The 15,000-nt window shown below is 34.9% G+C and overlaps 1 protein-coding gene across 3 annotated transcripts in view; it reads right to left on the bottom strand.

Moving 5' to 3' along the window:
- The window catches only part of LOC125035434 (signal peptide, CUB and EGF-like domain-containing protein 1), a 77,331-nt gene that overhangs the window by 12,820 nt on the left and 49,511 nt on the right, over window positions 1-15,000 (bottom strand). For all 3 annotated transcript variants that reach the window (XM_047627838.1, XM_047627839.1, XM_047627840.1), the window contains 2 exons: window positions 8,594-8,710; window positions 8,012-8,260 (listed from right to left, as the gene is read on the bottom strand). In XM_047627838.1, coding sequence (XP_047483794.1) covers window positions 8,012-8,260; window positions 8,594-8,710 — 366 coding nt within the window. The remainder of the gene's footprint in view (window positions 1-8,011; window positions 8,261-8,593; window positions 8,711-15,000) is intronic.

Genomic DNA, 15,000 nt, shown 5'->3' with positions numbered 1-15,000 from the left:
TGGGCTTAATAGCGCCTCCTTCGCCGGTCACCCCACACCTGACTGAGGGGGGGGGGTGAAGGGAGGAGGGGGGGAGGTGAAGAGTAACATTGTTTACGCTGGATTAAATGCGAGGCGTTTATCAGGCGCGCCGGCCAATATTTCTTCGGCTCCTTCTCCTCTCTCTTCTTCATCTCCTTTTCTTCTTCTTCTTCCCCTTCTCATTTTTCTTCTTATTATCATTATTCTCTTTTTTCTTCTTCCCTTTCACTTTTTTTTTCATTCTCTCTTTCCCCTTTCTTTCCCTTCTTTTCTCTCCCTTTTATTTATCTTCTACATCTTCTTTTTCTTTTCCTTTTCTTCTATTATCATCTCCTATTGGTTCTTGCTTTTTCTTGTTCTTCTCTCTCTTCATCATCATCATCTTCATCTCCTTTTTCTTCTACTTTTCTTCATTTTCTTTCGTTTACCTCTTCCTCTTCTACTATTTCTCCTTTTTTCTCTTAATATTCTTGTTTTTCTTTTTCTTCTTCGTCTCCTCCTCCTCCTCCTCCTCTCCCCTTCCTCCTCCTCTCCCTTTCCTTCTCCTTCTCCTTCTCCTTCTTCATCTTTATCTTTTTCTTTTCCTTCCCCTCCTCTTCTTCTATTTCTTTTTCTTGTTTTTGTTCTTAGTAGTATCTACCTTGTTTTTTCTGTTGTTGTTTTTTTCTTTCTTTCGTCCACTTCTTCCTTTTCTTCTCTCTCATTTCTATTTATTAACTTTTTCCTCTCCCCTGTTTCACCTTATTCACTTCCTTTTTCTTTTTCCTCTTCTTTTTGAGAATTATCATTATTCTTATACACCTTCTTCTTCTTATCAATTATTATCATTATCATTATTAATATTATTATTATCATTATTGTCATTATCATTATTATCAACATCATTATCGTCATCATTTTCAATACTTTATTTATTATTATTAATATCATTATCATCATCATTATAATTATTATTGTTATTATCATTATTATTATTATCATTATTATCTTTGTTATTATAATCATCGTTACTACTACTATTACTATTACTATAATTACCATTTTCATCACTATCATCACATCAAAACAATCATCACCAACGTCATTATCACTATTATAATTGTCATCTCTTTATCACAGTTATCCTTTTCCCTCTTCGTCTTCCTCTTCCTCTGCTACTTGACGGTCAGTATAAGTCTTGGTCCGCATAAGGGCGACAGATATTTGTCAAGGATAAACAAAGGCGAACCTGGATAAATAGTTCCTTGTTATTGTTAAGAGGTTCAATTTCTCTGACTGTCTGTCTGTTGTATATCTGTCTGTATGTCTGTCTCCCTCTCTATCTATTTATCTGTCTATCTCATTATCTCTCTCATCATTCTCGGTTTGTCTGTCTCTCTGTTTGTCTGTCTGTCTGTCTGTCTGTCTGTCTCCTCCTCCTCTCTCTCTCTCTCTCTCTCTCTCTCTCTCTCTCTCTCTCTCTCTCTCTATCTATCTATCTATCTATCTATCTATCTATCTATCTATCTATCTATCTATCTCTATTTATCTATCACACACACACACACATACACACATATATATATATACAAATATATATATATATACATATATATATATATATATATATATGTATTATGTGTATATATGCATATATATATATATATATATATATATATATATATATATATATATAAATGCATATACATATCCTTCCTCTCTCTCTCTTTCCTGTCCTTTCTTTTTGTAAACCGACTTCACTCCCAATGATCTACATAAAACGCGTATAATCCAAAGCATTCTGAATTCAATAGGGTATTATATAATTCAAAAGTTCATCTCTATATCCAGATCACATTGTGGACCGTGCCTGACTGATTTACGAGATCCATAAAAGAGTTGGATCTTTCTGCCTTCTGCGTCCACTCTTTCGGGAGAGAAACGCATCCGCTACTCAGGAGTCAGAGGTGCCACGTCTGTTCGAAACGCAAGGTCGAAATTCCCGAGTTGTAAAAACCGCGTTTCAACCATAATGGTGGCGGCGTTTATACCCTCACTGGTCCCAAATGGTGCGTTTTATTTGGCCATTGTTGCGAACGAGTTAACCCGAACAAATGAGCCTTTTTAAAGGTCGACTTAAAGGGACATACAGCAGGCTTTACGAGTGACACTCCGAAATTAGGATCGCTGCGTGGGGCTTCTGAAGAACACGCAGCCAGTCGGGTCTTGGGGCAGGTGAGGCGCCGTCTTCTGTGCTCTCTGCTCTGCGCACGCTTTATTGCCTCTTTCTTTCTCTTTGTCCTGTCTTTCGGTCTTTCTTTTTAATCTATCTTTTGTCTTTTATTCCATGTTTCAGGCTTCTTTTTACTTTTTTTTTTTTTTTTAACTATTTCTTGTCTATATCTTGTCTATCATTCGTTCCCTCTTTTTTCATGAATCTCTTGTTCGTTTATTCTATCTTGCAGGTTTTTCTTCGTACTCATTTTATTTTATCTTTCCCGATGTCTCATTCTCATTTTTTCCTCCATGCTTAAGCCATTCTTTTTCCTTTGTCTCTCATTGTCTTTCCTCTGTCTCTCATTATTTCTCTTCTTTGTTTCTCTCTCTTTCTTTCTTTTTTTTTCTATATCTCTGATTTTAGGCCTTTCAGTAAGCAATTGTTTTTCTTCATCTCTCATTCTTTCTTTTTCATATTCCAGATCTTTTTTCTCTATCTTTCACTCATTTTCCTCTTTTTTTTCATCTTTGCTCTTTTTCTATCCTTCCTTTCGTTATCTCCATCTCCCAATCTATAGATGCATTTATCTATCCATTCACCTTATCTATCTATCTGTCTATCTCATTCGTACGACTTTCTCCTTTCAAACTGTCCCTTAACCTCTCCATCTTCCTTCTCCTTTCTCTCATTCACTTAATTCATCTCTCTCTAAGTACGTATCCTGTGGCATGGAGATTAATAATAATAATGATAATAAAAAAAAAAAAAAAAAAAGGAACCTACAGAAATATGAGTTTCGTCTTCCGTGTTTGTTTGACCTAAGTCTGCTTGACTGTCTGCCTCTCTCTCTCTCTCTCTCTCTCTCTCTCTCTCTCTCTCTCTATATATATATATATCTATCTATCTATCTATCTATCTCTCTCTCTCTCTCTATCTCTCTCTCTCTCTCTCTCTCTCTCTCTCTCTCTCTCTCTCTCTCTCTCTCTCCTCAATTCTCTCTCTCTCTCTCTCTCTCTCTCTCTCTCTCTCTCTCTCTCTCTCTCTCTCTCTCTCTCTCTCTCTCTCTCTCTCTCTTCTCACCCAGGCGAGAAGTCGTTAAGCCAAGTCATTAAAACCTATTATTACAAGTCATAGTTCAGCTGGATTCGGGTCGGCGCTTATTGGCGGCAGGTGGGAGGGAGGAGGAGTGAGGGGGGTGGAGGGAGGGCAATGGGAGGGGGGGAGGAGGAGCAAGGGGCAAGGTGGGGGGGAGGAGGAACGAGGGGGAAAGGGAGGGGAGATCAGAGGGGGAGGAGGAGCAAGGGAGCAAGGGGAAGGTGGGAGGAAGGAGGAGTGAGGGAGCGGGGAAGGGAGAGGGAGAGGTTGCATTTCCCCTTCTCCCGCCCCCTTCCCTCCCCCTTTCCATGAACTCCGCCCTCACACTCCTCTCTCTTGACCCTCCCCTACCCCCCCTCTCCTCCTCTCTCCTCCCCTCTCCTCCTCTCTCCTCCCCTCTCCTCCTCTCTCCTCCCCTCTCCTCCTCTTTCCTCCCCTCTCCTCCTCTCCTCCCCTCCTCCTCCCCTCTCCTCCCCTCTCCTCCTCTCTCCTCCCCTCCTCCTCCCCTCTCCTGCTCTCTCCTCCCCTCTCCTCCTCTCTCCTCCCCTCCTCCTCCTCTCTCCTCCTCTCTCCTCCTCTCTCCTCCCCTCTCCTCCCCTCTCCTCCCCTCTCCTCCCCTCTCCTCTTCTCTCCTCCCCTCTCCTCCCCTCTCCTCCCCTCTCCTCCTCTCTCCTCCCCTCTCCTCCTCTCTCCTCCCCTCCTCCTCCTCTCTCCTCCCCTCACCTCCTCTCTCCTCCCCTCCTCCTCCTCTCTCCTCCCCTCTCCTCCTCCTCCCTCCTCCCCTCTCCTCCTCTCTCCTCCCCTCTCCTCCCTCTCTCCTCCCCTCTCCTCCTCTCTCTTCTGATCCCCGCTTTTCTCGCCCAGGAATATTTACGATAAATAAGACGGTTCACTTCAAATAATGGGAGGTGAGTGATACGCTGAGAAATGAAAAGACTGAAAGACTGAGTAATTGAGGAAAATAGAATCAAGCGAAAATATGAAAGAAGACAAAGAGTGAAGAAACAACTCTGTAAAAAATATATACATGAATATATGTGAGATAACAGGAGATGGAAAAAAACAGCAGATAAAAATAATCTGTACGAATTAAAAATAAAAACGAAAACATAAAAGATACGAAAGGTGGAGAAGAAGCGACAAATAAGATGCTGACAACAACACCAATAATAACATTGTTAGTCAAGAAAAATAATGACGTCATGAACAAGGCAGTAGAACTTATCAGCTATGAGAACAACAAATGATAATGCTTAGCAAAACAGTAATACCGCAAACGCTAAATAATAATAAAGGTTATGCTACTGAGGATGATGTCGACGATAGCAGCATAATGACGGTAATGAGCGAGGCTGCAACGCCGTCGATCACGAGGGACGTCAGTCAGGGACCTCCAAGGCGGGCGCGAGGAGGCGGGCAGAGGGCGCTGCGACCACACGGGGGAGGTCGGGGAGCCGGCAAACCACGATGTTATCTTAACTAACCCGTCTCTTTCTTCACGCCACAACGCCCCCTGGTGCCCCTTCCCCTCTGCACCTGGTGCACTCTGCTGCCCCCCTGCGCCAGCCCCTGCCCATTGTGTCTGCCCCTGCCGTCTGTTCATACCTCTGCCCCCTGTTCCTGTCCCAGTTCCTTGTGTCTGCTCCTGCCCCTTACGCCAGTCCCTGCCCCTTGTGTCAGCCCCTGTCCCTTGTATCAGCCCTTGCCCCTTGTGTCAGCCCCTGCCCCTTGTGTCAGCCCTGTCCCTTGGGCTTGCTTCTGCCCCTTTTTGTCCCTTGTATCCCATGACTCCTGCCCCTGTTCACCAATGCATCCCTGGCTCAGGTCCCTTGTTGTCGTTGTCCCCTGTATTTCTGCCCCTCGTCTCTTGTTCCTTCTCTCTATTATTCCCTGCCCCTGAACCCTTGTCTCTTCCGCGTCTCAGTCCCATGTCTTGTTTGTTTCGTTTCCCTACCAACCCCTTCAGCACTTGACCCTCGCCTCTTGCATCCCCTTACACTCCTGCCCCTTGTCCCTACCGTATTTCCTTCCCTACCCCTATTACCCCTTGAATCTCTCCCTTTTTCCTTGTCCCTATTACCCTCTGCACCTCAGCCCCATGTCATTTCTACCTGCTACTTCCTCCTCCCTGTTCCCTGCTCCCTGCTGTCTCCCCAACCCCCGCCTCCTGTTCCTACTCTACACCTCTGTCCCTGAAAACCCTTGTCCTGGTCTCGACGACACTTAGCCCTCCTTGTCCACCTATACCCGTGTCCCTTGTCCCTGTCTCTCTGCGCTTCGTCGCCCATCCAGCTTCCTTGCATGACCTACGCTCCGCCCATCCCCCTGTTTTGTTTGTCTTTCTGCCTGTCTCCCTTGTCGTCCACTTGGCTATCTGCAGCAATGTTTTCGTTGGCTGGTTTGGTATGGACCTGACTCTCTCTCTCTCTCTCTCTCTCTCTCTCTCTCTCTCTCTCTCTCTCTCTCTCTCTCTCTCTAGATATATATATATACGCGCGCGCGCGCGCGTGTGTGTGTGTGTGTGTGTGTGTGTGTGTATGTGTGTGTGTGTGCATGTGTGTGTAGTTATCTATCTATCTCCATCTCTATCTATCTGTAATTCTATCTCTCTCTCTCTCTCTCTCTCTCTCTCTCTCTCTCTCTCTCTCTCTCTCTCTCTCTCTCTCTTCTTTTTCTTCTTCTTCTCTTCTCTCTTGTTAAGCGTCATATGACTGACAGGCACGCATGAGGCCTTGTCTAGCCAAGTCCTCTACTTTTCCCGTGCCGGCCCCTTCCTCATGCTCATAATAATTTTGGAGTTGATAGCTTGAAAACCTCACTCTATGGCCGGCTCACATCCATTAAATTCCCCGATAACAATCAACAATCATCGTTTGCGGTCAAGGAATCCCCAAGGTAGGCTGGACCGAGTCGCCGCCCCGTTCTCGTAAACCCAACATGGACTTTGATTACCTAGTGACGTCATCCATGTGCCTGCCAATCACGCGTGGAGTTTTCATTCTGCGTGTGTTTTATTCGAACCTAATTGGCTGCATTTCACGTGACGTCATTCTAATAGCAACTAATCACACGAAGGCTTTAATTCTCGAAGTGTTCCTTTGGTATGTGATTGGCTGTGGATTAATTCTATGGCGCTGTTCCATTACAGATAGTTCGTTGAGCAAGTGTTGTTATCAGTGTTATGCCCCAAATTAAAAAGGAATTATATTACAACTTTCACTTGTGGGTGTATTTGTTTATACGCCCACACACAGACATAGCTAGATAGAAAGGTAGATAGAGATAATTAGATGATTGATAGATAAATAGATAGATACACAGATAGACAAATACATAGATCGATAGTTATATTGATAAGTGCGTACGTCTTTTGTGTAAATTAAATAGTGGTTAGTTAAATTCTTTTGTCAGTAATGAACAAAAGATTAGATATGTCAAAATCATTTGAATTAATGAGGATGATACTACTACTACTATTACTATTACTACTAGTAATAATGGCAATGATAATAATAGTAATAATGACAATGATAATAACAGTAATAATAACAATGGTATTGATAGTAATAATGACAATAATAATAATAGTAATAATGATAATGATAATGATAATGATGATAACGATAATGATGATGAGGATAATAATAAAAATAATGATAATGGTAATAATAATAATAATAATAATAATAATAATAATAATAATAATAATAATAATAATAATAATGATAATAATAATAATGATAATAATAATAATAATAATACCAATAATGATAACAATAATAATAACAGTAATAATGATAAATAATGATAGTAATGACAATAATGATAATAAAAATAATAAAAACAACAATTACAATAAAAAAAAATAATAAAAAAAAGTAACATGACTTGATTACAGGACAACCCCCAAATGTCACTAAACAATGACACCTAATTGCAAGCAGCACTCAAGGGCCGCGCGATCAGCCAAGTTCTCAGAGACCGCGGGGTTAATGCAGTTTTCTTTGCCAAAGGCGTAGCTCAACGGATTTCTAGCTCTTAGCATGCCAAAAGGACCGAGGGCGATACGTCAAGGCTCAAAGTACTCGGAGATCCGGGTCGTTAAATGCTACGACAGTCGTTCGAAGAAACTTAAAGCCGGGATTTAAAGTGAGATCCATCGATAAATCCGCGGTGAAATTTCCCGTCATTTTTTTTTTTTTTTTTTTTTTGTTCTTCTTCTTCGTGAGTCTTTGTTGGATTCCCGGCGATGGCAACACTGTTTTCCGGAATGTTTGAGGAACCACTTTTCTGCCGCCTGTTGATAAGCGCTCGAGGCAAGTAAGATAACATAGGTACAGCGACTGCTTATATGTACAAAATGATATCTATACATTCGCAAGCACACGAATACTATACTATACTATGTATGCATGTATATATAAATACATATATATATAAATATATATATATACATATATATGGATACACATATTTATATATATGTATGTGTGTGTGGGCATTATATTTACATACATAAATGCATGCATACATATATTCATACATACATAAATACATACATACATGTGTGTGTGTGTGTGTGTGTGTGTGTGTGTGTGTGTGTGTGTGTGTGTGTGTGTGTGTGTGTGTGTGTGTGTGTGTGTGTATGTGCGTGTGCGTGAACGAACAAAGCGGCACTACAGCTCACTGGCTCCCTACCGACGCAGGAGCGGCCGTCGGTGGCGAGCGTGAAGCCCTCTCTGCAGCCGCAGGCGAAGGAGCCGATGGTGTTCCTGCAGGAGTGCTGGCAGCCGCCGTTGCGATCCGCGCACTCGTCGACGTCCTGGCAGTTGTGTGGGTCGAGCGGGTCGGGCGCGAAGCCCCCGTGGCACGAGCAGCTGTAGTTGCCCGGCGAGTTGGCGCACACGTGCACGCAGCCGCCGTTCCGCAGGCGGCACTCGTCCACGTCTGGCGGGCGAGATCGGAAAGGTAATGCTACCACGACTACCGACCATGACTGTGGTAATAATGTTGATAATTGGAGGATTATGATAAAGATATCAATAAGGAAGTTCATTCTCTAAGTGATAATAATGGCAATAACAATACTGATAATGATAAAAGAAGCATTCATTATGACTGCTGACGTTCTGACGATAGTTACAAAGGTAATAATGATGGTAACTGTGGTAATGATAAGCAATATGTCATTCTTAACGCAGTGGGGTTATGAGCGCAAAATACAGATACTGAACCACAGACTCAAAGCAACGCCTCTGGTAAACCGCAGCAGCTACGTACCTGCGCATGCGCGGCCGTTTCCTTCCCAGCCCTTCTTGCAGGAGCACCTGTGGAGGCGCTTGAAGCTCTTGCACACCGCGTTCCTGTCGCACTTGTGGCGCCCTGTCTTGCACGCGTCTGTGGAGGGGAGGGAGGCCTGGCATTAGGAGACGGATGTAAAGACCCACACGCACGCGCACGCACACACACACGTACGGACAAAAGATCACACACATATTTAGACAACCATATAAGTGCCTTGCGATATATATGATATAAAGAAATGAACAAAATTAGAAACATACCCAGTTTAGCTTTATCAGCAGATATGCTTGAGCACACAAAAAATCTTACAAAGATGCAAATAGGAGTAATAAAATACCTGGGGCGTATATGAACAAAAATATACTGCATATACTGTAATTTTCTTTACCGATAAGCCTACCGTTATAAAACGCTGTTCGTACAATCACCTATTTACAATCACAGCTTGATTTCAGCACTTTTCACAAAGAAAAGAAAATGACTTTAATCACAAACAAGTAAGCAAACAACAAAATCGTGATTTACCGTCCAAACAAGCGAATTATCATCACCAAAGATAACTTTTATCATTATGCAAGATGAATTTTGTATGTTCACATTGCTGCTGTACATACACGCACACACACACACACACACACACACACACACACACACACACACACACACACAAACACACACACACACACACACACACACACACACACACACACACACGCACACACACACACACACACACACGCACACACACACACACAGATATAGATGGATAGATAGACAGAGAGACCAATATACATAAATAAACAGAAAGACAGATTGATAAGTAGATACATACATAGATAGATAAATAGATAAATTGACTGAGTGATAGTTATATATATATATATATATGTGTGTGTGTGCGTGCGTGTGTTTGTGTGTGTGTGTGTGTGTGTGTGTGTGTGTGTGTGTGTGTGTGTGTGTGTGTGTGTGTGTGTGTGTGTGTGTGTGTGTGTGTGAAAAGATGATAATGATGAAAATGTTCATGATAAAGATAATGTGATGCAGCTAATAATGGTGACAATAAAACCTGATGACAGTAATGATGATATTATTATTAACCATAATAATATATATATATGTATATATATATGTGTGTCTGTGTGTGTGTGCGCGATAATGATAATAGTAATAATAACAATAATAGTAATCGTTATTATTATCGTGGTTATTATTATCAATATAACAATATAATAATAATAATAAAAAAATAATAATGATAATAATAATAATAGTAATAATAATAATAATTAGCCATACTACTCCTGCTAATCATAATAATTATAAGAAAATTAATATGAATAATAATAATGATAATAATGATAATAATAAGAAAATGAAAAAGAAAGATGATAATGATAGTGATAATTACAATGAAATAATAATGATAATACTAATGATAATGGTACTAATGATAATGATAATAATAATGATAATAATGACAATAATAATGATGATAATAATAATAATAATAAAATAATAAATATTTATAGCAATAATGATAGGAAAACAACAATAAAGAAAATGATAATAATAATATTGATATTAATGGCAATATAATGATAAATAAAATAATAAAGATGATAATAATAATAATTATTAATATTACTACGATTATATTATGTTATATTATCAATAATAATAATTTTGATCATAATAATAAATAATGTTAATAATAATGATAATAATAACAAGCATAATGATAATGACATCAATAAAGAAAATAATGATATCCAAATAAAAATAATATTAATAACAACAACAATAACAACCATAACAACAACAACAGCAACAATAACAACAACAACAATAATAATAATAATAATAATAATAATAATAATAATAATAATAATAATAATAATAATAATAATAACAATAATGAAAAAGTAATTATAACAATAATGAAGCAACAATGACAAAAAAATATTATATTCATAGAATAATGGTGATGATAAAAAAAGTAATAATGATTATAATAATAATAATAATAATAATAATAATAATAATAATAATAATAACTATAATTATAATAAAAGTAATAATAATGATAATATATATCATAATGATAATAATAACAATACTACTACTAATAATAATAACAATAAAAACATTAGCAGAACTACTAACTGTAATACTAATAACATAATGATAATGGCAATAAGTATAATAATGAAAATAATAAGGATAAGAGTAACAATACAAATAATAATGATAATAATAATATAATAATAATAATAATATAAACAATGATGATGATGATGATGATGATGATGATGATGATGATGGTGATGATGATGATGATGATGATGATGAGGATGATAATAATATTAATAATAATATTAATAATGATAATAACAATAATGATAATGATAATGATAATAATAATAACAATGATACTATTGGTGATTATGATATTATTAGCAGAAATAATAATAACCGATAAAAAATCAAAATATTGATGATAATATTTAGTATAATAATTATAATAATAAAAATAAGAATACAGAAATAATGATAATAATAATAATGATGATAACAATAATAAGAATAACAATAATACAAATAGTTATAATAGTAATGACGATAATAATACTTGTAATAATGATGATGATGATGATAATAATAATGGTAATAATAATAATACTAATATTGATAATAAAATAATAATAATAATAATAATTATAATGATGATAATATGAATAATAACGATGAATATGAAAATAATAATACTATTGGTAACAATAACAGTATTAATAATAATAAGGATAATATTACTAATTCATGAAAATAATAATAATGCAGTAGTAATAGTAATAATAGTAGTAGTAGTAGTAACAACAATAACAATTACAAGATAATAATGATGATAATAACAAACATAATAACAAACAACCATAATATATTAATGATATTGATAATGCAAGTGATAATAATTACAACGATAATAATAACAATAATGTCAATATTGATAATGATATTTATGATAATGCCAATATTGATGATGATAATTACAATAATAATAACAATTATAAAAGTACTGATAGCAAAAACAAGACTGATAATAATAATAATAGTAAAATTGATATTAATAATAATAATAACAAGAAAAATTATGAAAATAATAATGATAATAATAATAATAATAAATTGATATTAATAATAGTAATAATAACAAAAAAATTATGAAAATAATAATGCTAATAAAAATTAATAATGATTATTATGATAACGATAATGATGATGATAATGATAATAATGATAATAATAATAATAATAATAATAATAATAATAATAATAATAACAATAATAATAATAATAATCATAACGATAATAATGATTGCAATGATAATGATGATAATAACAATAATAATAAAAGTAATAACAATGATAATAATAATTATTATTATTACAATCATTTTATTGTTATTATTATCTTATTATTATTATTATTAGTAGTAGTAGTATCATTATTAATATTATCATTATTATTACTACCATTGCTATAATCATTATAATTATTAGTATCATTAAAATAGTAATGATAAGATTTATAATAACAATACCAATTATTATAATGATAATGATTTCAATGATAACAATAATATTATCAATAGCAGTATTGTTAGTAATAGTAATAACAGTCATAAAATAATAATGATAATATTAATAATAATAATAATAATAATAATAATAATAATAATAATAATAATAATAATAATAATAATAATAATGATGATGATAATAATAATAAAAGTAATAATGATAATAATAATAATAACAATAATAATAATAATAATGATAATAATAATAATAATAACAATAATAATTACAAAGCAATAACAACAACAACCACAATAATAATAACAATAATAATAATAATAATATTGATAATAACTGCAATGATGATAATGTTTAATGCCTATATTAATAATGATAATGATGATAATGAAAGTAACAATAATAAAAATAATGATGATAATAACAAAGATGATGATAATAATAATATCAATAATAATGAAAATAATAACAATGATAATAACAATAACAATTATAATAATAATGATAATAATAATAATAATGATAATAACATAATACTACTACTAATAATAATATTCATCATCATCATCATCAAAATGATAATAATAATGATGATGATGATGATAATAATAATGATAGTGATAATGATGATGATGATGATAATTAAGATGATAATGATAATAATGATAATAATAACAATAATAATAATAATCATTATTATTGTTGTTATTAATATTATTATTATTACAATTTTTTTCTTATTATAATTATCATTATTACCATCATTTTTTATATTATTGTTATATGTTTATCATTATTGTTATATGTTCTCATCAGTGTTATCATTATATTTAGTTTTACAATTAACCCATTCGCCCTGGATTTATGTTCTGTCCTCTGTAGTTGTGGGTGAATTTTGTTACATACAGATGGCTCCACATGTGCTCAGCCGGCAAGGAGTCTATCAGTAGTAGGCCCTAGTTACCGATCATGATTTCCTAATACCTTGAATTGAATATAATTGACATCGACACTGTAATTATTGTTTTTGATGTTATGATTATTAAATTGTTATTAAAATCTCGATAGTATTCAAGACAATGACATAATGCAAAAGACCCTCTCCAAAAGTCGAGGAAAAGGGTAAACAGGTGAGATACGTAATACTATTAACCGACTCCTTGGTGACTAAGCACTTGTAGAGCCATCTATGTGTAATTACAATTGATAAACATGTATTACATTTACGATGATAAAATAATGATAATAATAATAATAATAATAATAATAATAATAATAATAATAATAATAATAATAATAATAATAACAGTAATATTGATAAAAACAACAACAACAATAATAATAATAATAATAATAATAATAATAATAATGATAATAATACTAATAATAAAGATAATAACAATACTACTACTACTAATAGTGGCTATGATAATAAATATCAATATTGTAATGATAATAATGATAATGACAATGGTGATAATATTATTATTAATTATTATCATTATCAATATTATTATCATTATTATTATAACAATCATCATCATCATAATAATAATGATATTAGTAATGATAATAATAATGATCATAGACTTTGTTTCTGCCTTTGATTCAGCCACAAGGTTCTCTTCTTTAAACTGTAGGAATCAATGGCCCATTTTATCATATTTCATCTGACTATGTATTAGACGTACAACAATGTGTTGTTATTGATGAGTATTTAAGTGTTTTTAATTACGTGATGCCAGGCGTTCCCATAAGGCAGTGTTCTTGGGACAATCCTTTTATTTCTTATACTAACGATACGTGACAAGGGATTTCTTCCAGTCTCATGGCTTATGATGATGGCATTTCCTTCTTTTACTGCATCCCTGAATCTCAAAGTAGATCAGATGCTGCCACTCAATTGATTTGGAGCTGACTCTTCTTGGTGCAAGGGTTGGGGAATGAAATTAAGTCCCGTTAAAAGCAATAGCATATTTTTTAGGAGTTCATGAATCTGCAATCCACTTCATCCTGATATCAGTTAAAGACATTAACCCATTCGCCCCATGTGGCAAGAATACATGCCATGCCCACTGCAATACACGTTTATTTATTGTATTTACACATAGATGGCTCTACAAATTCTTAATCCCCAAATTGCCAGTTATTAGAAACTACCTATCTCACCTGTTTAACCTTTTCTTGCACTTTAAGAAAGGGTCTTTTGTATCATTTAATTGTCTAAAATATTTTATTAATAATCATAACATCAATAACAATAATGACAGTGTCAATAGCAATGGTATTAATTTTCCCACCAATTCAAGGAATGGGGAATCAGGATCGGTAACTAGGGCCTACTGATAGACCCCTTGCCGGCTGAGCACATGTGGAGCCATCTGTATGTAACAAAATTCACCCACAACTACAGGGGACAGAACATAAATCCGGGGCGAATGGGTTAAAATTGCTTGGTGTAATTTTAGATTCTAATTTGACTTTTGAGATTCGTATCAGAGCAACTTCCTCTCTTCTTTCGCAGAGGGCTAGATGATTGAGGAAATGTAGATTCATTTTCAAAGACGATATGATAGTTATAAATTTGTTTTCTCTTATATTTTTCCTTTCTTTGAGTATTGCTGTCCAGTTTGTCTCATTTTAAGCTTTTGGACCTTTCTTTCATCTTTGTCAAGTTTCTTTTACCTACCTTAATACGCCACTTGAACATGGTCGAAAGGTTGGTGCTCTGACTTTATTTTTTAAAATTGTTAACAATAATGAACATCCTCTTCATAGTGCATTTTTTT

The sequence above is a fragment of the Penaeus chinensis genome, chromosome 19, assembly GCF_019202785.1.
Source record: "Penaeus chinensis breed Huanghai No. 1 chromosome 19, ASM1920278v2, whole genome shotgun sequence".
Classification (NCBI taxonomy): domain Eukaryota; kingdom Metazoa; phylum Arthropoda; class Malacostraca; order Decapoda; family Penaeidae; genus Penaeus; species Penaeus chinensis.
The sequence above is the reverse complement of the archived record's forward strand: the minus strand, read 5'-3'. Positions and strand labels throughout refer to the sequence as shown.